At 54.0% G+C, this 25,808-nt stretch overlaps 1 protein-coding gene and 1 long non-coding RNA gene across 4 annotated transcripts; one reads left to right on the top strand and one right to left on the bottom strand.

Moving 5' to 3' along the window:
* Positions 1-303: 303 nt before the first annotated feature.
* On the top strand, positions 304-24,360 carry LOC102988156 (HCLS1-binding protein 3). Of its 3 annotated transcripts, none has more exons than XM_028486288.2 (5): positions 304-380; positions 5,076-5,241; positions 13,549-13,756; positions 15,959-16,181; positions 23,435-24,360. In XM_028486288.2, the coding sequence occupies exons 1-5, from the start codon at positions 349-351 to the stop codon at positions 23,499-23,501; spliced, it is 696 nt and encodes a 231-aa protein (XP_028342089.1). In that variant the 5' UTR covers positions 304-348; the 3' UTR covers positions 23,502-24,360. The 3 variants fall into 3 exon arrangements, with proteins under 3 accessions (XP_028342089.1, XP_028342090.1, XP_028342088.1); XM_028486289.2 differs by lacking the exon at positions 23,435-24,360 and adding an exon at positions 18,519-20,020; XM_028486287.2 differs by lacking the exon at positions 23,435-24,360 and adding an exon at positions 17,271-18,448.
* On the bottom strand, positions 22,811-23,501 carry LOC114485225 (uncharacterized). The gene is made up of 3 exons (XR_003678709.2): positions 23,405-23,501; positions 23,028-23,195; positions 22,811-22,895 (listed from the first exon to the last, which is right to left on the bottom strand). It is a non-coding gene; the product is annotated as an uncharacterized lncRNA (long non-coding RNA).
* Positions 24,361-25,808: the final 1,448 nt, after the last annotated feature.

The following is a 25,808-nucleotide window of genomic DNA, read 5'->3' as shown; positions in this document are numbered from 1 at the left end:
TGTTTTCTGGACCCTCCTAACTTCTCTCCGAGCATCCCTGGGGCCGTGAGCACCGCTGCCTTGTTTCCCCGGCATTCTCCCCAAGGAAGGAGAACCAAATAATTTCAGGAGTGTCTGACACTCGGGCGCGGGGGACGCGCTCAGCTCCACCGGGGCCTCCAGCAGCGACGAGGCCTCGCAGGACTCCCAGCCCTGAGTCTCCGCCCAGAATTCCAGAAAGGCCTGGAAACGCGCGGCCGCCTGCGGCCGAGCGCGGTGGCCACTAGGCGGCGGGCCAGGGCCCGGGACGCGGCGACGCCGGCGCCCGCGGGTCTCGTGACCGAGCGCCCCGCCCGGAGCTTCGCCGTCATGCAGTCCCCGGCGGTGCTCGTCACGTCCAGGTGAGCCAGACCCCGCGCCCGGCGCTGCGTCTCGGGCAACGTGGAGACAGGTGCCCGGGAGCCGCGGTCCGATGCGCCCGGGGCGGAGGAGCCGGCGGAGGCGGCCCGTCCCGACGATCCCGCCCGCCACCCGGCGTCCCCAGCGCGCCGGCCATTGACCTGGGCTCGGCCCCTCCACCGCCCAGCGGGAGAGGCGGGCGGCGGCGAGTCCCCCTCCCCCCGCCCCCCCCCCCGTTTTACAGATGGGGAAACTGAGGTCCCTAGAGGGTAAAGAACTCACCCAAAACCCAGTGGAAGGCCTGGACTGGCTGGTCCCGGGCAGCAGGCAAAGAGGGGGCTCTCCTCCCCCCTTTCCTGTCCACCTGTCTTCCTTTCTTTTCGAAGATCTAGTTATGCATCTTGTCCGCGCTCACCGTGCGCCGGGCCCCGGGCACGGCACTGGGGACGGGGTGAATCAGGCAAGGCTCGGCCCTGCAGGGGAAACGGGGATGAACGCAGACCCTCGGGGCACAGATGCTGAATGGGGGGTAGTGGGTTCCGGTTGCCATGGGAACACAGGGCAGGAGGTAACCCCGGCTTCTGGGAGGGGGTGCATAAGGCCCCCCTCCTGCAGGAGGAGTGGAGGTTAATCAGGTGAAGGGGAGAGAAGAGGGGGCAGCTGCTCAAACAGGTAGCTCAGGAAAAGTGCAGTTACCGCAAAGGCCTGCAGAGGGTCCCTGGAGGCAGAGGATGCTGGGTGACCCACCCCACCCTGACCCAGGCCTGGGGGACCCAGTGCAAGATGGATCCTGGAAAGGCTGGGATGGTCATGGTTTTACTCTTTCCCCCTTTCCAACATCTGTCAAGTGACTCACTGCAAGTATTTTCATACACTCCACCCTTGTTCCCCCTACCCAGAATCTTGGGCTAAGACATCAGTCGCTTACATAATTGAATGTTATTTTTCCAGCAGTAATCTGAACATCCCTGTGGCCTCAGGTCTAGAAAAGTATGTGTGATTCTTTAAGTGAACCCTGATATCAGAACCTGCTCGGTCTCTGCATGGTTGCTGGCCGTGTCCTCGCTGGCAGAAGAGGTTTCCCCAGGGCCGCATGAATCACCTCCTCTCCCTGAGCCTCAGTGTCCTTTTCTGCAGAAAGGAGCTTTGAGGTTGGCAGGTGTGAGCAGGGCCAGCAGCAGACCAGTGGGGGTGTGACCTTGGTGCTGGGAGCCTGGGAAGGGCGTGGGTGGCTTCCCTCACTGCCCCACCTGGGCAGGGCTCCTTAACAGATGCGGGTGCTGGCGGTGAAGGCCAGGAGAGTGGTTCTAGGGTACAGTAGTGAACAACACAGAGTCCCTCTCGTGAGCTATCGTGGGGCAGACGGACAATAGGTAAATATATGGTGTGTCAGGGATGGTAAATGGTATGAAGGAAAATAAAGTGGTAGGGAAATAGGGTGCTAGGAGGAGTGAATGCTGTTTTATATGGTGTGGCCCAGGAGTGTCTTTCTGACAGAGAGTGGCAGTTGGGCAGACTCCTGACAAACGCGAGAGAAATCTTGAGGAAGAGTGTACCAGGCAGAGGGGACAGCAGGAGCCAATGTCTTGGGGCAGAGAGGTGTTTGGGCACCAGCGAGGAGGCCAGGGTGGCTGGAGTGCCATGAGCCGCGGAGAGCATTAGGTGATGTGGTGCAGAGCTGGGGCCTTGGAGGCAGGGGACAGTCGGGACAGGCCTCCCAGGCTGAGGTGAGGCTCTGGGCGAGGTGGGACCTGGCTTGGATTTCACAAAGGTCATTTGGCCGCTGTGTTGAGCAGAAGGTAGGTGAGCAGGGTGCAGCAAGGAGACCGTTCTGGCAGTGATCCACGTGAGAGCTGATGGTGGCAGAGGGGGTGCGAAATGTTTGGGTTCTGGCTGTATTTTGACGGTACAGCTTTCAGGGTTTGCCGATGATTAGATGTGGGCCGCGAGAACAAGAAAGAGGAGTCAAGATTGACTGCAAGACTTGCCTTGAGTTCCTGAAAGAGGGAGGTTGCAATGGACCGAGTCGGGAGACTATGGATGGAGCAGGTTTAGGAAGGTGAGAATCACCATTTGCCTGGACACGTTCATGAAGAAGCTTGTTGACAGCCGAGTGGAGATGTGGGGCAGGCAGCTGGGAGAAGGAGTGTGGCCTCGAGGGGGGAGTCCAGAGCAGAAAGAGGAATGGAGGGCCATCCAGGGAAGCTGAGCAGGAGTGGCCAGGGAGGGTGGAGAACGGAGAGAGAGTGGGGCTCCCGGGAGCAATGAAGACGGAGTCTCAAGGAGCAGAGAGGGACTGTCAGGTGCCACTGAAGTAAGAGGAGAGGGAGAATTAACCTTAGGGTTTAACCACGCGGAGCAGTATCAGCATCACGTGACAGCTGTTAGAAATGCAGATTCTCAGGCTAGGCCCCCACCAGCTGGATCAGAATCTGCATATTGACAAGATCTCCAGGCAACTTGGATGCACTTTACAGTTTGAGAAGTTTGGTCTGGGGCATAGGTGGGCAAACTACACCCATGCGCCAAATCCTGCCCACCACTTACTTTCGTAATAAAGTTTATGTACTGTCTTTAGCTGCTTTTGCTCTACAGTGGCTGAGTTGAGTAGTTGTAATGGAGACCCTATGGCCTGCAAAGCCTAAAATATTTACTATCTGGCCCTTTACAGGAAGAGTTTCCTTGGGGGCCTGGGGGAGTGGGAGAGAGAGTGGATCAGGCTCAGGTGACTTGTTAACATGAAGACTGATTCAGCACCCTGGATCTGCCACTCTCACAAGTTCCCAGGTGATGCTGGTGCTGCAGGGGCCACACTCTGAGAACCCCAGGTCGAAACCAAGGTGGGGTTGCCAGGCCCCACGCTGGAGCTTGCAGGTTGTGGCCGTGAATTTCAGGTGGGACCAGTCAGCACGTCTCTGCATTTATCCCAGTGACGTGCAGCTGCCAGACACAGGTGCGAGGGACGCGGAGAACCGGAGGGTTTAGGGGCGAGGGCAGGGGAGCTGAGGCCAAGGGCGTGATCCCAGCAGCGGGGCGGGGCGACAGGACGGTGGGGGAGGGGACAGTAGAAAGGGGGCGGGGTCACGGAGGCAGGTCCTGGAGGAGCTGGCGGGGTGGGATCCTGAGCCGGAGCAGCAGGCTGGGCTGATAGGAGGCGCCAGTCAGCGGGGAGGGGGCCGGCAGCCTGGAGTGAACCCCGGCTCCACCTCTGACCTGCTGAGCCCAAGGACACGTGACTCCCCTTTTGTGTCTGTTTCTCTGACTTTAAGTGGGTCTGAGTGGTAGTGACCCTCGGTAGGGCTGAGGGAGGCGGGAGTGTCTTAGGCAGGCAGGTGCTTAGAACAGAGCCCGCGGTAGCGCGGCCGCTTCACGCCCGCCTCTCGACTTCAGTCCCCTCTGCTCTCCTGCGCTCCTAACAGTAACACCGCGCGCAGCGCCAGGAGCAGCCGGGTCTGTACCCGGTGCAAGGCCAGCAACGCTCATTTGGTTACCGGCGAAAGGAAAAGAGGGCTGATTGGTGTTTTTCCGTCTCGCACGTATGTTGGGTTCATTCAACACCCGCCTGAAGGCAGGTTCGCCCGGGCCTTGCGACGTGATTCATGCTCATCTTCGCATGCCTTACACCCTGTGAAAACGTTTGTGTGTGTAGGGGTTTGAATGCTTAGTAGTATGTGGCTACGTGGTGGGCCGTCCTCCCAGTTGGTGACAAATGGCATCATGGTGACAGTGTCACATGCTTGGTGTGGAAAGGGGAGGAGTCTGTGTGGAAGGAGTGCTGGGGGCAGGGTGTCATCTCATGGATTGGGATGTAGTTGCAGAGAGGGAAAGGGCCTTGCCCCAGACACAGTCTTAGCGCCAGTAGCCCCACCCCTCGGGCCCTCCCCTTGCCTATCTTCTGAAAGTCCCGCCCGGCACGTAGTAGGTCTCGACCCTGATAACTGTATGCCTGGCATATCCTGTCATAGGTGCTTGTGTGATGTATGTTTGTGTGCATGGGTCTCCGTTATACCCTTACATAGAATGAGGAATACATTTAACCTTTTTTCTCACCTCGGAGGAAACATTTCATAACTTCTTTGCTCATCGTGTGATTCGTTACGTTTGTATAGCACTTAAAAATCCTCCACGAGCTGTAATGTTTTGCTGAGTATCCTCTCAAAACCTCATACAGCAGGCCTTATCAGTGCCCTGCAGAGGCCCCAGGGCAAATGATGGCCTGGTATCCAGTGCCCTTTCCATCTTCTCCCCCCCCACCCCGCATCTCTCTCCGGATTCTTGGTGGGGTTTCATTCCTGCATTGTGTGCCCAAAGCCAGGCACTTCCCTTGGTTTGAATAGAACCCCTGGAATGCCATCCCCACAAATCCCGCAGGAGCTCTTGTGCTGGGTTTGTGTCAGACACCTAGCTGTTTGTGATTTTCCAGGAGCCCCACCTTCTCTGCTGCCACCTGTTTTCCTGCTGGGGACAGCCCATTGTTCCTGAGTGACCCAAAGGCAGGGCCCAGGCTTGGGGCCTGGAAAGCCAGGCTTTATGAGGGGCTGGCCTGCGGCGGGGTGGGTAGCCGGGACCACAGAGAACGGCCAGTGGAGCAGCCTTGCACCCAGGCCTGCTGGGCCACCTGAGGTCTGGCCTGCATTTCGCTCAAGAAGCCTGCTGACTTGAACCTGAGCTTCTTTTGCCTTCTTTCCCTTTGGCAGGCGAGTTCAGAATGTCCACACAGGCCTGGACCTGACCGTGCCCCAGCACCAGGAGGTACGGGGCAAGATGATGTCCGGGCATGTGGAGTACCAGATCCTGGTGGTAACCCGGCTGGCTGCATTCAAGTCGGCCAAGCACAGGCCTGAGGATGTCGTCCAGTTCTTGGTGAGCTGGGGGCTCTGCCAGGATGCTCCCGAGGGTGCCCAGGGTCCGGGGGTCCAGCTGGGCAGACACATCTGCTGCCAGGGTGCAAGTAGCATCGGGGGGCGAGCAGTGCTCTAGCCAACGCTCACTCGGCCTGACAGTGCCAGAGCGTTTTGGCGGTAAGGACACCGGTGAACCAGATGCTTACAGTCTGTAGGGAGACAGACCTGTAAAGAGACAGGAGCCCAAGGGGAGGGGAGGACTGTGGGAGTGTAGAGAAGGGGCACCTAACCCATCCTAGGGAAAGGGAGGGTTCTGGAAGATGTCTCGGAAGAGGTCAGGGCTGAGCTGTGTTTTGAAGAGCAGGTGGAGACATCAGCATTACTGCGGATGAGACACTCCCTTTGTCACCCCCCCTTCAGTCTACAGCCAGTGGAACATCCCAATCGGTCTCGCACATCTGTCCGTCTAGAGGTGGGCGGACTGGAACATACAACGGAGGCGGAACTGAGGGAACAGTGGAGGGGGGGGTGTGGGCAGTCCCAGATCCCCAGCCCCGGAGGCCGAGCCTGCGGCCCCAGAGAACCCAGCCGCATCAGGGAGGCGGCACACACGACGCCAGCCTCCGGGCCTCAGCCGCGCCTGCAGCCACAGGGGACTGGGCAGCAGGGCCTGCAACACCGTCCCTCCAGTTGTAGAGCTGCCCACAAGTCTGGCCCCCCTCCCCGACCCACAGTGGTGGCATCCCTAAACCTGACAACCCCAGACACGGCAGAGGTACCCAAGACCCCAGCTCCACCCCGTTCAGTGGAAGCAGAGCCTGTTACTCAAGATCCTGGGCGCAGCAGAAGTGCCCACCACCCCGCTGACCCAGGCAGGAACAACAGTGACAGCAGCAACCATGGAGGCACAAGCGGTGACAATGCGGGCACCAGGCAACACCTCTGACAAGGGCAGTGGAGGCTGGAAAGTGCCAATCCTCTAATATAACCAGAGGCAGCTCAGGTAAGATAAACCAAAAACTTGTGCTGTAGCGCCACCTAATGGAAAAGAAAAGAAAACAAAAGCCTCTAACCTGTTGAATAGTTGGAATCAAGTTTAAAAAAAAAAAAAGCTTTACCTAAAGAAGAAAGGTGTTTGCTGCTTCAGATGTACCAGCAGAGGAACAACTCATCAAGCACCATAAAGAACCACAGTAACACTGTATCACAAAAATAAAATGGTGATTCTCCAGACACCAGATTTAAAGTCACAGAACAGTGCAATCTGATAGAGAATTCGAAATAACTGTCAAGAAGAAGCTCAACGGGCTGTAAGAAAACTCAGAAAGGCGGTTCAGTGAACGTCAGGGATGAATGAACAGAAGAAATACTTTACCAAAGAGACTGGAACTCTAAAAAAGAACCAAACAGAAATTCTAGATCTGAAGAACTCAGTAAGCAAGCCGAAGAGTGCATCAGAAAGGATTGGAAATAGAGCAGACCATATGGAAGAGAGAATTAGCCAGTTCAAAGATAGAAATCTAGAAATGATACAGTTAGAAGAGGAGAGAAAATTAAGATCCAAAAAAAAGAGAGAGAGAAAATTCTACGAGAATTATCGAAGTCTTTTAGGAAGGGCAACATTAGGATAATGGGTGTCCCAGAAGCAGGAGAGAGAGATAGAGATAGAGATAGATTCAACACCCATTTATAAAAACTTTCAATAAAATGAGTATAGAAGGAATGTACCTCAGCATTAATAAAGGCCATATATGACAAACCTACAGCTTTCCCTGTAGGGTCAAGAATAAGACAAGAATTCTCACTCTCGCCACTCTTTTTTTTTTTTTCTGCCCCTTCTTTTCCCTTCCTCCCTCCAGCCCACCAGGCTCCACTCAGTTTCCACTCTTATTCAACACAGTATTGGAAGTCCTAGCCACAGCAGTTAGGGAAGAAAAAGAAATAAAAGGCATGCAAATAGGAAAAGAACAAAGTAAAGCTTTCACTGTTTGTGAATGACATGATTTTATATATAGAAAACCCTAAAGATGCCACCAAAAACTATTAGAAATAATAAATGAATACAGTAAAGTTGCAGGGCACAAAATCAACACACAAAAATCTGTTGCGGACTTCCCTGGTGGCACAGTGGTTAAGAATCCGCCTGCCAATGCAGGGGACACGGGTTCAAGCCCTGGTCCAGGAAGATCCCACATGCTGCTGAGCAACTAAGCCCGTGAGCCACAACTACTGAGCCTGTGCTCTAGAGCCCGCAAGCCACAACTACTGAGCCCGTGAGCCACAACTACTGAAGCCCACGCGCCTAGAGCCCATGCTCTGCAACAAGAGAAGCCACCGCAGTGAGAAGCCCATGCACCACAACGAAGGGTAGCCCCCGCTCGCTGCAACTAGAGAAAGCCCGCATGTAGCAACAAAGACCCAACGCAGCCAAAAATAAATAGATAAATAAGTTTATTTTTTAAAAAAAGTCAGTTGTGTTTCTGTGTGCTGACAATGAATGAGCAGAAAGAGAGTTAAGAAAACAATCCCATTTACAGCCACCACAGCAACAACAAATGCCCAGGAATAAATTTAACCAAGTACACTGAAAACTATAAGACATTGTTGAAAGAAATTGAAGAAGACACAAACAAATGGAAAGATATTCCATGCTCATGGATTGGAAAAATTAACATTGTTAAAATGTCCATATTACCTAAAGCAATCAACAGATTCAATGCAATCTCTATCAAAATCCCAAGGACATTTTTCACAGAAATAGAACCAAAAAATCTAAAATTTATATGGAACCACAAAAGACCCTGAATAGTCAAAGAAATCTTTTTTCTTGGGAAAAAAGAACAAAGCTGGAGATATCACACTGCCTGATTTCAAACTGTATTAAAGCTGTAGTAATCAAAACACCATGGAGTTGACAGAAAAACAAATACATAGATCAATGGAACAGAATTGAGAGCCCAGAAATAAATCCATACAAATGGACAATTAATATATTGCAAAAGAAGCAGAGAACATACAATGAAGAAAGGATAGTCTCTTCAGTAAATGGTTTTGGGTAAACTGAACAGCCACCTGCAAAAAATGAAACTAGACCACTATCTCACACCATACATAAAAATCAACTCAAAATGAATTAAAGACTTGAATGTAATACCCAAACCATAAACTCTCAGAAGAAAACATAGGCAGGATTAGCTTTAACACCAGTCTTAGCAATATCTTTCTGTATATGTCTCCTCAGGCACGGAAAACAAAAAGCAAAAATAATCAGATGGGACTACAGCAAACTAAAAAGCTTCTTCACAGCAAAGGGAGCCATCAACAAAGCAAAAATACAAGCTTCTGAATGGGAGAAGATAAAACTCTTATATCTGATATTATGCCTTTTAATAGTATCCAAAATATGTAAAGAACTCATAGAATTCAACAACAAAAGACCAAACAATCCAAGTTAAAAATGGGCAGAGGAGCTGAATAGACATTTTTACAAAGAAGACATACAGATGGCCAATAGGCACATGAAAAGATGCTCAACATCACTAATTATTAGGGAAATGCCAGAGTTAGCTATCGCTTCACTCCTGTTAGAATGGCTATTATCAAAAAGATAAAAATGATGACAAAAGTTGATGAGGGTGTGGAGAAAAGGGAACTCTCCTACACTGTTAGTGGGAATGTAAATTGGTGCAGCCACTTTGGAAAATAGTATAGAGAGTCCTTAAAAAATTAAAAATGGGGAATTCCCTGGCGGCCCAGTGGTTAGGACTCCATGCTTTCACTGCCAAGGGCCCGGGTTCAATCCCTGGTTGGGGAACTAAGATCCCACAAGCCGCATGGCATAGCTAAAAAATAAATAAATAAATAAATAAAAATAGAACTGCCATATCATCCAGCAATTTCACTTCTGGGTATTTATCCAAAGAATACAAAAACACTAATTTGAAAAGACATATGCACTCCTATGTTCATGGCAGCACTGTTTACAATAGCCAAGACATGGAAACAACCTAAGTGCCCATCAGTGGATGAACGGATAAAGAAGTTGTGGTCCTTATATGCAATGGAATACTACTCAGCCATAAAAAGATGAAATCTTGCCATTTGCAGAAACACAGATGGACCTTGAGGGTATCCTATTAAGTCAGACAGAGAAAGACAAATACCGTATGATTTCACTCATGTGTGGAATATAAAAAATAAAAAACAAAATGTGAACAAACCAAACAAAACCACGTAGATACAGAGAACAGAGTAGCGGTTACCAGAGGGGAAGGGGCAGAGGGGAGGGTGAAATGGGTAGAGGGGATCACCTGTATGGTGATGGATAGAAACTAAACCTTTGGAGGTAAGCACACCATAGCATATACAGAAGTAGAAATGTAATGTTGTACACATGCAACTTGTATAATGTTATAAGTCAGTGTTACTGCAATAGAAAAAAAAAATTTAACGAGCAGACAGAGCTAAGAACAGCGGAAGGGGAGAAGGGTGCCCCAGGCAGAAGGCACAGCCTGAGCAAAGGCACAGAGGCTAGAAACAGGGTGTCGTGTGGGGAGCTGTGAGCAGCTGAGTATCGTCCTGGATGAAGTGGGAGAAGAGGAGGGTGGTGACAGACGGGCAGCATCCAGGTCATGGCGTGCAGGGAGCCCGACCTGTCTGGCAGTCAAGCAGGAGCTTTAAGCGGTGGAATGACATGGTCCTGTTGTCTCTCACTGCCTTTCTGGTGGAGAGTGGAGTTGGATTGGAAGGAACAGGGCAGAGGACAGGGAGCCCAGTGAGGAGGCTGGTAGAGTAACGCCCCAGGTAGAGGGGTGGGAGCAGGCCGGCGGCGGGTGGTACAGGAGGGAGGGAGAGAGTTGAAAGTATTTCCAAGGTGACATGCACATAATTAACTGCCTGATTGTTTCTACCCACTGAGATAAAGGGCTCCGGCGGAGGGGCAGGTGGAAGGAGGACGTTTCCAGTGTGAAGTGTTTGCCTGATGGATACATGAGGCTGGAACTCGGGGCGGGGTGAGGCCCAAGGGGCTGCTTTGGGAGGCATCAGCTTGCGGGTGACGCTGAAAGGCTGGGAGCAGATGAAGTTGCCCAGAGAGTGGATGTGGGCGTGGAGGTTTGGGCTGAGGAGGAAAGCCTGGGGACGCTAGCACCTCGGGACAGTCAGGGAGAAGGAGCCGAGGCCGAGGGAAGAGAGGGGGCTCGGGGGCTTGAGAATTTCAGGAAGGGGCAAGATCACAAACTCACTCGTTCGGTATTTACCTTTGGCTTCTTGTAAAAAGGTCTGGGATGTGCCCAGGAGAGACGGGCCACAGGATTGTGAGAGAAAGTTAAAATGAGCAAGGGTCCTGCGGGTCAGTGCAGAGCAACCGGCTGCTTTGTTCTGAGTCTCCTGGCAGCCAAGACAGAAAGGCAAAGAGCGAGTTACCCAGGCCTGTGGACCTATCAGAAGAGACACAAGATTCTTTTTTTTTTTTTTTTAATTTCTGTTATAATTTCTAATATGGGAAATCGCAATAACTACAGCTCACATAAACAAAAGTTCTTTGGGGTCCTCAATAAATTTTTAATGGGATCTTGATACTAAAATGTTTAAGATCAGCTGGATGAGGTAATCAATCCCTGTTAAAAAAGAGAAAGTCAAATCCCATTATCAGAAGAGAATAAGAAGGATGGATTTAAAATTGAAATGAACAAGTCAATGTTGTAGTTAAAGGAAGAGAGAATTCAGAAAGAAAAAAAAAGATATTTTTAGTAAGATTAAGAAAAAACATAATGTTTTAGGCAAAAGATCCATATGGCTATGCACACTTTTAACTTCATCAGACAAGGCCTACTGTTTTCCAGAGGTCACTACCAGCTAGCAGATAGTGTAATGCCCCTGTTTCATATGCTCACTTATACTTGGTGTTGTCTGACATTTTGATTTTGTGAATCTTGCATTGATAGGTGTTAGCCTGCATTTCCTTGATTACAATGTGGTTGAATATCTTTTCAAATGTTTGCGAAACATTGCTTCTTCTGTGGAATTCCTTTTGAACCATTGGCTGTCTTTTTCTTACTATGTATAGGAATTCTTTATATATTCTTTATATTTATTGCATGACAAATATCCTTTTCCAGTTTGGAGACACCAGCTTCTAAGGGATAAAAGTTTATGGCACAGTTCTTTCATTAAGAGACATTCAACACATCCTGGAAAAGTGTCTAAAAGAGTGTGATGTTTTTCGTTTGCTTCTTGGACAGACTCTTGTTGAGAACCAAGGTGTAATGTAATGGCAGGTGATGGTTCTGGGTCTGCTCTGTTCTACTGGGTGATTTGCAGCTCCTGGTAATCTGACTTGACCTAGATGGATCTCAACGCACCCATGTTTTTCAGGGACAGGAGCAAAGAGGAAAATATCTGAGACCCCAGTCTGTGGGCGAGACAGAGAGGCAGCACTCGGGGGCCCTTGATAAGGTGCTGGCTGGCCTTATGAGCGAGGGTGTGTGGGGACTTCTTTGACACCTCCATGTGTCACACCAGTGCCACTTTCTCCTGACCAGTGACCCCCTTGCCCTGCGGGTAGCTGTGTGCACAGGTGCCTGTGCGTGGAGGTTCTTCCCAAACATTTTGAACCACCTGCGAGGGCAAAGAACGCGTTGACTCCCTATGAGGTCTAGGGGTGTAACCCCACACCTGAACTTTCTTTGAAGTTTCACGATTTAGCTTTAAAAAACTAATGAGCATTTTGCGTTCTACTCCTCAAAAGGAGTAGAAGCCCGTGCTTTGCGACACTGGTGAATGTGGGCCCTGCGTGGGGTGACACCCAAGACTTAAAGCTCCCCGGCTGCCTATGCTGCCAGGGCCCTGGAGACCCACAGCTCCCAGAAGCAGGGTCCTGGTGGGTCTGGTGGCCAGACCTGCATGGAGCAGTCAGGCCAGCAGAGGGCGCTCCGCCCCCACCTGGCGGAGTCTCGGGTTCTCGGGACCACTAGGGGTTGGAGCCTGCGTCACTTTTGTGAAAGGATGCTCTTACCTTTCCTTGAGAGCTGTTCTCAGGAAAGCTCCCGAGCCAGGCTCTGTGTTGACAACTGCAGGCCACAGTCCCCTGTCCCAGATAACTCCCCAAGGGGGGTTCCTGAAGTCCCCCAGTGGCCCAGCCACCTGCCAGCATCTGGAACCCTCACGGGCTGGGGGCTCTGAGGATGATGCAGCTTAGCTGGGGCTGCAGGCTCCAGCAGAGCTGTGCGATGGGACTGCCAGGTGTCCCTTGTCTGAATGTATCCAGACGCCTCACAGCCCATCAGCTACACCAGTGCTTCATTGGTGTGCTGTGTTCATGGCCCTGGCTTGGGAGGAGTGGGAATATCTGTCTTCATAATCGATGCTTCCACGGAGGGGTTAGGGAGACTGGCCAGACATGCGGGGAGAGCACAGAGGAGTCTAAGACAAGGGAGGACGCTGGGCTGTAGGTGGGGCGTGGCGTGGAGTGAGTGACTCTTCTCTGAGCGCCTGTGTTGGCTTATACAGACCACAGTGATGGCTTCCTTAACTGGAGAGCTGGAGCCTCGGGGGCAGAGACCACACTGAGTGTGCTCATACAGAGTAAACGCACAGCAAGAGCTTGATAGTGAGTGGATGAGCCCTAAGCTGCGGCGGTTGTTCTGGGGAAAGATCGAGAGGCGGTAGCAGTCAGCCCTCGGCTCTGCAGGAAGCCAGGTACCCCAGGATGACTCTGACGGCCAAGAACCACCTTCCACTGGACCCCCTGGCCTGCTTGCCCAAGGTCCTGGTGTGCAGTGGACTCCTGGCTGGCACCAGGGCCAGCAACCAGCCTTGCAGTGTCTGGTTCTCCACCACCTGAGCACTGTAAGGTGTGGCCTTGTCACAGGCAGCTGCTATGTTCACGGGATAATGACCCTGCAAGACACTGACCCACTGTTGCAGGAAGATGACCTAACAGGGGCCAGACCATGAGGTCACCCTGCTAATGCACTGAAGGCCGAGAATGGAGGTATAAGTCACGGTCACCTGCAGGCCGGGTCTCTGTATCAAGTGTCTTTATCCAGACCTGTGGTGGTGCCTGGAACCCACCACGATTGCTTCTTTCCTTTGGGCCTCTAGGACTTTCAGGATTAGCACCCAGCGTTGACCAGGAGGCTTAGGAAGCAGAGCCTGAGGCAGGGAGCTGGGCGGAGGGTCCAGAGGGAGGCACAGCTTTCTGGGGCTGGTCCTAGGGGAGGACTCTCCAAAGCCTGGCACCCTTGGGCCCTCTGTTGGGGTGGGAGGGGCAGCCTTCTCTCCGTTCCCTCTTCACTCAGGAAACCACGTGCTCCTCTCATTCCAGGTCTCCAGAAAGTACAGTGATATTGAGGAGTTTTACCAGAAACTCAGCAGTCGTTATCCAGCGGCCAGCCTTCCCCCCCTCCCCAGGAAGGTGCTCTTTGTTGGGGAGTGTGACATCCGGGAGAGGAGAGCCATGTTCGATGAGATCCTGCGCTGTGTCTCGAAGGATGCTGAGTTGGCAGGCAGCCCTGAGCTGCTAGAATTCTTAGGTACGGGACGCTCTGTCGTAAATTCCTGAGGTCTCCACTGGCCCAGAACTAGGCCTCCCTGCCCTGGCTTGGCGGGAGGGGGGTCCACAGTACCCCCTGCAGCCCAGAAGCTTCAGCCAGGCTGTTGAGGCCCATGGGCCTTACTGCCGTGCTTGGGCCAGGGTGGTGGGTGGGAGAGGCCTGGGACCCAGCCCTGGAGGACTGACCATCTGGGTGCTGGATGGGGCTCACCCAGGGCCCTTCTCCGTAGTCTGACCCCACCCACTCCCCTCCTGGCCAGCCCCCTCCAGAGCTCCCCCCACCCGTACACATGCCTCTGCCTCCCACCAGCCAGGCCTGGGGGCCTGCAAAGTCCGGAGAAGGCTGTGCTCCCCCAGCCAGGCTGGTGCCCTGGCCCCTGGGGACACCTCACTCAGCTGGTACCCCTCACCGAGAGGTTTTGGGCGTGGCTCCAGGCAGCCCGCCCACCCAGCGATGGGAACCTGCAGCCCTGGCAGTCCAGGTCCCACGGCCTCCTGTCTTCCCGCTAGTCCTGTCTGCCAGATGAGAGTAGCCTGGCTAACAGGTGCCTGTGAGAGTCACGTGTGCTAACGCACGCAGAGTGCCCGGAGCAGAGCTCTCCACGCAGGAGGCGCTATATAGAAGCGATGGCTAACGCCTCACCCCCACTCACACCTACTGGACTCAGAACGCTCCGGTCGCGTGCCCGTCCTGCACCAACACCCCGGGGCAGGAGGAGCGTGGGGAGGGCACCCATCCGGGGGTGGGGGCACTCACCCCATTGAACTCTTTTCCCGAGTACCATGAATCTCCTAGTTTCCCAAGACAGATGGGAATTTTTCAAAAGAAAGTTAACAGGAAATAAACCAATTTTGAAAAAAAACAAGGGGGGGAAATAAAAGCGGAACGAGTGAATGCACGGAAAGCCGAGCCTGGGTAAGACTGCAGCACCGGTTTTCTTCTCTCCTTTCCCACACCCCCCACAAGGGTCTTCGGGCTGGGGTCTCTCCAGCCCTCCTGTTTACTCAGGTCACAGCCCTCCGCCCTTTGCCTCACTCTGGGTCTGCGTGGACTGTAGGAAGGGGGCCCCAGCCTATCCGTAGCTGGAAGAAACTCCCCATCTCCTGGCCCTCTCTGTTATGGGGAAGCAGGATAGGATGGTCTGACTTTCCTAGCCTCTCCGTGCCTCAGTTTCCTTATCTGTAAAGTGGAGGTACAGATAGGATCTCTCACGTGGGATTTTTGCAATACTTAAATGAATCTGTACCTGTAAAAATTTTTATTACATGATGCTTATTCCATGAAATTGAAGGTTCATGAGATTTTGAATGAGATTTTTACATTTGTCCTAATAAAATAACAAAGCATAATAGAATGCAATGTAATCATTATCACTTAGTTCTACATACTGTGTCAGTATACATATTACATCCTATGTGCCAGGCACTCTGTGGTATATAGGTAGCTTCTTTACCCACAGGGTCATATGCTTTGTAAGTAACTGCTTTCAAAAATATACTATTCAGTAAACTATTTAGATAGAGATAAACAAGTAGTCTAAACCCACGCTTCTCAAACCATTGTGGGGAAGGACTAACTTTTTTATTCCCAATCTGTCACAAACAGCATTCCAAGGGACTGTGGAAGTTTCTGGATGCTTGCTCCGCCTTTCTGTAGTTACCTTGTGGTGGACACCCGCCTATGGACCACACTTTGAGAAGTGCTTATGTAAGCCAGTTTGTAGTGAAGCCATCATAGTTCATTCTCGAATCTTCCATGTGCTCCCCGTGCAATCACTGAGCTCCTAGTCTAATCACCCAGACCCTCCGAGCAGGTCTCCATCTGTGGTTGGCAGAGCTCCCCGATGGGCTCCGCAACTGCAGAACGTTTCTGGAACTGTTCTGTGGGAACCCACATAATGCTGGCTGGCTTCTGCCATCAGCCCATGGACTGTAGCCTGTCGTCCCAACCGGCCGTGGGCTGCAGGGGTTCAGGAACTGCTCCCTCTGTGTTCTGAGGCTCCCGCTTGTAACTGCTCCACCCCAGGCTTTGCCATCCCCATCCAGACCCACCATCCTGGTCCCAGGATGCTGCAGGAGGCCCCCAGCCTCGGGTGCTGGCACAGGAGCTTGCGCGCCGGGAAGTGCCTCCTCGCGTCCCCCGGCAGTGAGTGTCAGGCGCCCTCTCTGTCTCCCTCCACAGGTACCAGATCCCCCGGGGCTGCGGATCTCAGCTGCAGAGATTTCTCTGTCCTGGACACAGACAGCCAAGGGGGGGACGATGGGGATGCTTTCGACTTCTTCCAGCAGCAGGACCGAGTGGAGGGTGAGGGTCTCCCCACGCTGGACCAGAAGGGCCAGGATGCAGGGAAGTCCTCAGAGGAGGAGGAGGAGGAGGAGGCCCTGGACCCTCTGGGCATCATGCGGTAAGTCTCCTCTTCTGGGTGCCCCCCCCGCACCCCGCTGGCTTTCTCCAGGCTCCTCCCTCCCTCCTGGGAGTCTGAGAAAACCCGTATCCCTGGGTTATTGCCCCTAGGGGCCTGGTACTCAGGGAACTGGCTCTCTGCTCGTCCCAACGTCACCTGGGTCTTTGGGGCTCGGCCCAGGTATCTCGTGCCCCTCCCTGCTCACAGGGTGGCCCCCCGCCCCCCAGTTCTGCACTGAGACCAGGCAGGGCTTCCCCCACCCCTGACAGCTCAGCAGCCCAGGAGGCCTGGGTTCTCAGTCCAGCTCGTCGCTGACAGCCTGTGACTTGTGATGCGTGACTGGAGCTCCCTGGGCCATGTCCCGCTGCCCGGGGGACAGGGCTGTGTACCTTGGCCCTGCCTCCCCGGGTGGTTGTAAGGCTGGGGAGGACCAGTGACCCCTAAGCTGCTGACTGTGATGGAAGGAGGTAGAGTGAGCCCCAGGGTAGACTGTGTCCCCTTTACACGTGCACACACACGTACACAGGAGAAGAAGAGGCAACTAGCTGTGGTCTTGATGGCCCCTTGGTGTCCTGATTCTGTCACCTTCCTGTTCCTTCTCCTTTCCTGTCCCTCTGCCTGCTTTAGCCAATCAGTGAGCTGCTCCTGAGCCCCCACTGACTTCGTTCTGGCCTGGCGGTTGCCTGTTTGTTCATACAGTCTGTCGGGGCCGCTGCGGGTGTGATCAGGGTTGCCAGTGGGTTGCCCCCACTGACTTCGTTCCCCCACTGGGGGAGCACCCTGAGCTGGGGGGAGGGGCTGCAGGCTAGATGAGACCGGAGAGCCCGACATCTGCCCCCCAGGCCCCTGCGATGGGCACAGGCTGAGGCGTTGGGCAGGACCTCCCGACCAGAAGGAGATGAGGGGGAGCCCGACAGACTCGGCCCGCCTCCCAGGACCCTCACTTCTTGGCCCAAATGGGCAAGACACAAGGTGGGAACTGATGATTTTGAGCACCTGATATGCGCCTGGCATCGCACTTTGCACTTTGTCTGCTGTGTCTCATTGAGAGCCTGCCCCGCAAACAGCTGTTACTATGCCGTTTGACAGGTTAACGAAACTGACGTCTGCAGAGGCCAGGTGCCTTGCCCGAGGTCAGCCAGCTTGGTGGATAATGGTACTGGGACTCAAACCGAGCTCGGGGTCCTGTCCTGGACTGCGGAGCCAGACTCCCTGGACCAGAATCCCGGCAATTTACCCCTTTCCTTCAGTTTTCTGCAAGGAAAGCAGGATAATGATGGCACCCATCTTTTGCGGCTCTCATGAAAATTAAGTGAGTTAGACGTCACGGCCCCATCTTTCTGCCCCACCACCTCTGCAGAGGTGGACAGACCACAGACCCAGAGTGACATTCTCTCTGCCTGTCTCGCAGGTCCTGTTCCAGAAAGAAATTAGAGCCAAAGAGCAATCAGGCAGGGACAAGTTCAACTTAAACAGCATGGAAAATACAGTCCAGAAAGCACTGCCCACCACCCGCAGGCCTTCCTCTCCTAGTGGGGTGTGTGAGGGTGGGCTTGTGAGGACATGTGGCTGCAGGGTCGCCATGAGACCAGCCTGGAGGGGACGAGGAGTCAGACTCGGGAAAGATCCCAGGCGCTCGGGGAGACAGGGGCCGGAGCCGGAGGTCCTGCAGCTCCTTGGTGCCAGGTGTCAGGCCCTTCCAGCACCTCCCACCCCCATTGGCCTTGTCCTAGGAGGGGGTCAGCGACCTGTGGGAGTGACAGCGAGGTTATGTTGGGAGAAGTTCGTAATAGCCGCTCCTTATCAGCCTTGTGTGACCCGAGAGCCTTGTTGGGCTGTATTTGTTTGAACTCAGCCTCTGTGTTGTTCTGAGTAACCACATGTTACTTGCTGCCAGACTGCTATGGGCTTGCGTGGTTTGTACCAGCCTTTGGCTAAAGGACGTGCTTAGCAAAGCAGCTCCTTTTTTGGGTAGGAAAACGCTCTTTGGGGTTGGCAAGGGCCGCCTTTAATTCCCTGCTTACGCCAGTAGCAGATGGTTGGGTGAGGTGCTGGCTGCTGTCTGGGGACCCCCTGCGCCCCAGCGCCATCCCCAGCTCTGCACTCGGGGGCCTCCTTTCTGAATCCGAGGAGAGCTGAGCACCTAAAAGGGATCCCGGAGGCTTTTGACCTTCCTCCAGTCTTTCTTTTAATACCAATGTGGCAATAGTCAGTGCTGTTGTCTCCACTGGGAATAATAACAACTAACATTTTTTGAGAGTTTATTAAATGCCAGGAACTGATTAGCATTTACATGAATAGATATTTTCTATTCTATTTCTTTCTTTTTTTTTAAAGGTCATGACTCAACCAAATTGCTTTCCGGATCCACTGTGGGTCTGGTTTGGGAAATGATGCCCTAGGAAGCAGGTTCTGGCATCAGGCTCGTTCTGTGTGTGAGGAAGCTGACATTTGGAGTCAAGTAGCTCATCCAAATTCATCCAGCCCCAAATGGCAGAGTCAGGACTTGGTGTCACCTCCCTGCCCTGTCCCCGGATTCCAGTCTCCCAGCAGATTGGGAGGCAGGCAGGGCCCTAGGATTATCCCCGCTTCAGAGGTGGGAAAATTGAGAACAGAGTTGCGCGGGGACTTGGCCAGTGCCTTGTGTGTGGCAGGGCCCTGCCTTGAAGTGAGGGTGTCCCCTTGGCCTCTCCTGGGACACCCAGGTGGGCCTGTTGACTTCTTTGTACGAGGCTGCCTACCCGACCCTCTGGTGAGGAACATTCTGTTCTCTGCAGGAGACTTATGCTTGGCGCGCATATTTCTCCATCCTGTGCCCTCAGTTCCTCTGCGGCTGCGGCTGCGGCTGCGGCATCCTTGCTCTCCCAACCCCCCACCTCCCGAGCGCCCATCTGGCCCAGATGCCGGCCTTCCCCAGGCGGCCACGTTTCCAGGCGGCAGGCGCTGGCCCTTCCTGCCGTGGCCGCGCCGGGGCGCTGTTTCTCCACTGTGGGGTTGCTGGGCGGGTGGGGGCCACGGCACAAAGCCTGGCTTTCCTTTGTCTGTAAAACCTGGTTTTGATTAGGGAAGGACGCACTGCTGCACCCTTAGAAAGTGCCTCACGATAGACAAAGCCCTCACCGCCTCCAAATCCCACGCTGCTGCACTCCTCTTTTCGGGATTTTTGTGTGTCCCTGTCCCGGCCCAGTCCATGTAACCGCAGACACAGTACACATGCCTTTTTACACTCTGCTCTTTCACTTAGTGTCCTCACGATCGGTTTCCATGTGGAACACAGTTTTCATGTTTAACTTTCGATTTCAGAGACTTCACAGTCCTGAGAAAGGTGAAGTTCTCCCATAATAGTTTTGCCTTCTGCTGGAAATACTCTGCGAGGAACATTTTAAATTGTAACTCAGATAATGTATGATTCGTATAGAAATATTGAAAACACCGTTAAAAGCCCTTTCATCATGAAAGGTATGCACTTTTGGGTATTCATGTTTTACTACCAAAATGGAACTGTGTTATGTGCGCCATTCCATAATTTGCTTTTTTTCAGCTTACCTACTGGGTCTTTCCGGATCAATAAATAGACTTGTACATTCTTAACTTGGTGCTAGTCCGTCAGGCTGAGGTGCTGTAAATGGCATTCCCAGGCCCCTGCTGGGGGACACTGTGGTGTTTTCCATAGGTTTTTGCTATTACAGGCAATGAAAAAACTTGTTCATGTATGGAGTGTTTATTCTATTGAGCTTTCCCCCCAGTTACCTGACCCAGAGCAAGGTCCTAAAAGCTTCTGCTGGGGGTCTGGGTTATGCCTCTCCAGTGAAGGGGTCTTTAAGGACTTAATTCCCCTGTGTTGGGAAGTCCTCCCTGCTTTTCCAAACCCTGCCCGTCCACAAGGCCCGCTGCCCCCTCCTCTTCCCCCAGTGTCCAGGGAGCTCCCCAACCTCCAGGCCCCAGGTCCCTGAGGACCCTCAGCTTCCCAAGGGACAGGCTGGTTCCTGTAGGAACACGCTTTCCTGTAAGACTGGGCTTCCTGCTGTCTGCTCAAAGGAGGGGGAGCCAGCACCCAGGGCCCTGTGCCGTGGCCTCAAGTGGTGAAGCTGGATGTTTCTTTGGAACGTGAATCATGTGTTTTGTCATAAATATTTATACAAATTTTGCTTTATCTTTCATAAAATAACCATATGTGTTTTAGTATAAAAATAACTTGCTTCCTCTATTTGGATGGAACTGCTACTCTGGGATGAGTCTGTGGTTCTGAAGACTTCCGGCACGCTGCCAGGTGCCCCCAGATCTACTAACCCAAGATTTACTTATTTTCCCCCCAGCTTTATTGAGATAAAATTGACGTGTGACATTGTGTAAGGTTAAGGTGCACAATGTGATGATGCGATACACCTGCGTAGTGTGAAATGATTACCACAGTAAGGTCAGCCATCGCCTCACCACCATTTCCAAGATAGAGAAGCGAGGCGACCCCCAAGGACAGGAGCTCTGCGGGGACAGCTTGGCCTCATCCCACCTCACGAGGGGCCCCAGGAGCTGCTTCTCCTCGGACGCCTCTTGCTAAGTATCCCGGCTGTCCCTCTTGGGCTTAGGGCCCCTTTAGTGTTCCAGCCCCCGCCTAGGATAGCAGAGCCCCGCCGGGAATTCTGCACCACCTGGAGCTGGTTAGAAATACAGATTCTACCTCAGGGCCCCTCGAACCTGGGTGGGGCCCAAGAACCTGTGTTTTAACGAGCTCTTGGCGCGCTCCACAGGCAAATTCATGTTTGAGGAGCCCCCAAAACCGAGCTCAACAGAAGTCTTGGAGAAGCAGGAGGACAGTGATGCAGAGAGCAGGTCCACCAGCCGCCAGGCTCTGCCACTCACAGGGGTTCCAGTAGGCGGGCTCAGGGAGGCCTTTCCTGTTACTCTCAGCCCCTGGCCCATCACTGTCTCTCGGGTCTCCCTCTCTCGTCTCCTGCTGGAGGGCCGTTCTTCCTGATCGCTCTTGGGGCTGTGAGCCAGGGCTGGCGGCCTCGCGCTGTACCTCCACACACAGCACTTAGCCTCGGCCCGTCCTGGGTCCAAACAAGGAGCATGCAGAGGGCACGGTGGGCCCCCTCGTCTCACCCTAGAGCTGTCATGGTGATTGCAGTAGCAGCTACCGTTGGGGGTGGCCACAGCACCCCCTACAGGCATGGGTTTCCCCATCCACAGCAGTGCACAGAGTCTGTCCCGAGTGAATAGAACTGTCAGGGACGAACACACGGAACAGTGCCTTCCACTTTTCTAATTGAGTAGCAAGATGCTTCGGTTCTAGAGAAATCTCATACAGGACCCTGATACATAAAACAGACAGAAGTAAAATTGGCCCGGTGGGGACAGGAGTGGGGACTGGATCTCTGCCCCTCAGCCTCAGCCCACCTCTGTGGCGGCCCTGGGCAGCTTTGCAGAAGGTCAGGGCCCCTGCGCGTGGTTTGAAAGGCCCTGGATGGAAAAGCAGGAAAACCTAAGATGTGTGGTCACCCTAGAGCAGGGTTAGCGGCTGACTGTCCCAGGTTCAAGCCCCAGCTCTGCCACTTAGCAGCTGGTGGGCCCTGGGTGGGTTGCTGAACTTCTCAAAAGCCACAGTTTCTCTCTTTGTAAATTAAAGTCCAGGCCCAGTGATTGTAAGGGTAAAATGGGATGAAGTACAGGAAATTTCCTTTGTAAGATGTTATCACTATTTCAGGTTTACTTTGCTCTGAAAAAGCCCTTGGGTGTTTAAAGTACACAATTGAAATGGAAAAGGCAGCTTTTCCATTTCCTGTTGTCATGCAAATATCAGCACTGTGTGTTGTGTACACAAAGGCCTTTACCTCACCTCCAGCGTCTTTGTGGTTATAACTGAGGAGCCTTTCCAAGATCACGCGCAGTCTGGGGCGTGGTCCAAGCCTCCTCTTGACTACTGGCCCAGGACTTACCCCATCACCCCCAGACCGAGACCCCACCTGTGCCGGGTGCCCACTTCACAACCCTGGTCCATTTGCTCTCCATGGCGGGTGATGTAGGGGATGGGTGTTCTTCACCACAAGGACCACCAGCGTCCACCGGTCACGTCAGCGTTTGGAGTATCGTTGGGGGTATTGGAATAAACGAAGACCACCCAGATGAGAACATGCCAAGGCCACTTATTCAGAGCAGGCCATAGCAGGGGGGCTCCGCCACCATCACCTGCCTTTGGGCAGAGACTCACAGGCCGGCGGGGAGCGGGAAAGATTTCTGGTGGCAAAAGGGGAAGGCTCGGGTCTGCCTGACTGGAGACTGCTGGCATGCGAAAGCCAGAGGCCTAACCAGAAGTGGGGCGGCCTGCAGCCTGTGTGTTTGGTTGGGGGAGCGTATTTGCCTCTGTCGCTGGGCCTAATAAGTGGGAAGCAGGGTAAAGACTAGGGAAGCTGGCAGTTACGGATCAAGGCCCGGCCACTGGGGCCATACCTGCAGAGACTGCGGTGCGGCTTCCTGGGCCGGTGGCTGCAGGTTGTGGGTTCTGTTTATATCTGGCCTGGCGGTTGCCTGTTTGTTCATACAGTCTGTCGGGGCCGCTGCGGGTGTGATCAGGGTTGGGAGCTTTGCTTTCAAGCCGGGGGTGGCAGAGCCCCTTCAGCCGGGCCGCCCTGGTTTCTTGGTGCTGCTGCCGTGGTAGGTGAGGGGCAGCGTTTGGCTGCCCCTGTGCAGAGAAGGAGAAGTGTCATCCCGCACCAGCTGAGAAGAGAGAGAGGTCCCTGAGGTCCTGGTCCCTCGCGGGGGCACTCAGCGGCCTGGAGAGTCAGGCTGGGGCTGTTGAGAGTGTGGCTTCTGGGAAAGCAGCAAATGATGGGCATCCAAGGCAGCTACCTGGACCGGCCAGTTTACTTCTTAGAGCCCGGAGCGAAGTCAGTTGGCTCGAAACACAATGTGAGCTAGACATCCTCAAGCAGCACCTGTGATCACAGGCCTCCGCTTTGCCCACCTCAGCAGCATACGGGCTCCACTTTGCAGCTTCCAGATCATTCCTTATTCCCACTGAACAGATAAGGAGACACTCAGAGAGTGAAATGAATGGCCTGGGGTCGTACACAGGTTCTCCTGCATCCCCCTCCAGGGGGTCCTCCCTCAGACCGGTCAGAATCCCCCCATCCCCGGCCCTGCGGGATGTGGCCCGACTTCCCCTCAGACCCTCCCCCTCCTCCCTCCATGCACCTGCCGTCCAGGTGTTGGGCACTTGAACATACCAAGCCCTTCCCGCCTCCGCGTTTCCACAGGGGTCTTCTCTCCGCCTGGAGCACAGCTTTTCCAGCCCTGCTCATCCTTCCTCCGGTGCTTCCCTGAATCCGCTGGCCCAGCGGGGCTGGTGTGGGCCCACAGCGTGAATGCCTCTCCTCCGTGATCTGCGCGACTCTTGTGCTCGGGTCGCGGTGGAAGCCCGTTGACTAGTGCTGCTGCGAATCACATTGTCCTGGAGTGAATGTCACAAGTTCATTTATTGGCACTCCGAGAATTTTCGCTAATGGAAAAAAAAAAAGTGAATTTAAGATTAAAAAATGAAAAGTGCTTTATTTTGAAGCAGGAACGTTACATGCTTGGAAAAGAGTTGATTTCCGTGTCTGGTTTAGTATCACCCTGGCTTTGAAGGTAACAGTCATGTTGTCTGTGAGTCTTGGCTTCAGAAGGATCCACCGTCTTCTGGTTCGTCTAGGAGATGCCTCTGCAACTCAAGTGCACTCAGGACCTGGGCCCTTGGTCCCCATCGGGGATCTGTCACAGGGGCAGGTGCATCCGGGAACACTGACACAAGCCCCCCGGGCGGCCGGAGGGGAGGGCGTTCTCGTGTCAGTCCCTGTCACCAGAGCCGCCTGAGCCCCGTGGAGCAGGGCCGCTCCTTGGCCTCCACAGCCGTCAGCTGTGGCACCTGCCGCCTCTCACTCATGCGCGCTCCCCGCCCGCCTGCAGAATGTGGCCTGGCCCGGACATCTGTCTTCTATCAGGCACACACAGCAGGAAAGCCGACGTCTGTGTGTGCACACGCGTGTGTACTGCAGGAGCACGGTTCCGTGTGCCTGCACCCGTCCAGGGACCTCCCCCCCCGACCTCCTGCAACCCGTGCTGTGGGGGAACCCACACAAGGTCGGGAGCTGCGGTTCCGTCCATTGCAGACCCCACTGTTTGATGCTCAGTTGCCCCATCCCTGGTGACAGGAGTCTGATCGTACCAGCCTTCCTTTGGAGGAGGGAGAAGGGGGGCACCCTTTATGGCTCCGTGCAGAGGGTGTGCTGGTGGCGGGCACAGCAGAGCTGGGTGGTGTGTCCTGCGGGCAGCCAGGTGGATGCGGGTGGAAAGGAGCTGAGGGGGGACAGAGGGGGCGCCAGGACCGTAGCCGTGTGTGCAGTCTGAGTCCGCGTTCACACGATGTGTGAGGGAGGGGAGGGAACGGGCTTGGAGTCTGAGTGACTCACCTGACATTGAAATGCCTGTCCTGTGCCTGAGTCAGAATCTGGCACCGTCCTAAACTTGTCCCATTGAAATGCCTGTCCTGTGCCTGAGTCAGAATCTGGCACCGTCCTAAACTTGTCCCTTCTGCCCATGGGTCACTTCAGCGGTCCACATTTATCAGCACTTTGCCTTCTGACGGCCTCCCTGCTCTCATTTTCCCCAGTCCGGGCCCTGGTCGTTCCTCCGTGGACCAGGAGCAAAGCTTCCACGGGGCGGTGGGTTCCCGGTGGTGCCCAGTCCCGCAGCCCCTCACTGATTGAGGGTCTGTCTGCCTGTGTCAGTCTTCTGCCCTCAGCCCCCCAGGGCACTGCCCACCTCTACGCCGCCTCCCCTAGGAAGCCCTCGGGCTGGGTTGGCTCCTTCCTCTGGGCTCCGGCGATCGCGGAACGATTGCCCTGTGTGGTGACGGCGGGTGTGTGTCTGTGGCCCTGCTCGGCTGTGGGCTCCTGGGGGCGGTGCCAGGCCCTCCTCACCTCTGTGCCCTCATCACCCGGCACGGCTTCTTGCCCGTGGGAGGTAATTCCCAAGCGCTGGCTCATAGGACTCACTCCGAGTGAAGGATGGACTTTTCTTACGGGAGGGCCGAGGGGCTGCTGGAGAGACCAACTGGGGTGCCTGCGAGATCCCTGGAGGAGGAGCCATGGGGTGGAAGGCCTCTGTCTGAGACGATGCTGGCCACCCCTCTCTCTTCACTCCCTTTCCCCCCTCCCTGGGGGGAGGAGGTAGAAATAAGTCTGGATGAGAGAGGTACTGTCACCCTGTTGGTCCATCTATCCGTTCGTCTGTCTGTCCATCCTTCCGCCACCCCTCCATCCGTCTGTTCTTTCGTCTAATATTTATTGAGCGTCTGCTCTGGACCAGGCACACTACTGAGTCCCCAGAGACAGAATGTGGGGCTAACCAGGACAGGACCCTGGGGCTTTCAGCCATCAAAGCTCCATGTTTCTTCTTGTTCTTTGTCTCCCCTGGAGACGGGTCGGGGGTAGTCGGGGAGACAGGGGATGGCCTGGGAGGAACGGGGTGGGATTCAGATGGTGCCTGACTGAGCAGCCCCATGTGCTGTAGAGTCGCTTTATTTCAGTTCAAGACACAGAAGATAAAAAATGTCTCCAGGGAGAAAAACAGGAACATTCATCCGACTTGAGA

Source organism: Physeter macrocephalus, unplaced genomic scaffold (assembly GCF_002837175.3).
Source record: "Physeter macrocephalus isolate SW-GA unplaced genomic scaffold, ASM283717v5 random_778, whole genome shotgun sequence".
NCBI classification, from domain to species: domain Eukaryota; kingdom Metazoa; phylum Chordata; class Mammalia; order Artiodactyla; family Physeteridae; genus Physeter; species Physeter macrocephalus.
Note: the sequence above shows the minus strand (reverse complement) of the source record. Positions and strands in the feature narration are given on the sequence as shown.

Excerpts from the sequence above, each read along its gene's own strand:
- LOC102988156 (XM_028486287.2), top strand. The coding sequence starts at position 349 with ATGCAGTCCCCGGCGGTGCTCGTCACGTCCAG. Across the intron at positions 13,757-15,958 it reads TGAGCTGCTAGAATTCTTAG|GTACCAGATCCCCCGGGGCT; the intron begins GTACGGGACGCT and ends CTCCCTCCACAG. Across the intron at positions 16,182-17,270 it reads GACCCTCTGGGCATCATGCG|GTTAACGAAACTGACGTCTG; the intron begins GTAAGTCTCCTC and ends GCCGTTTGACAG.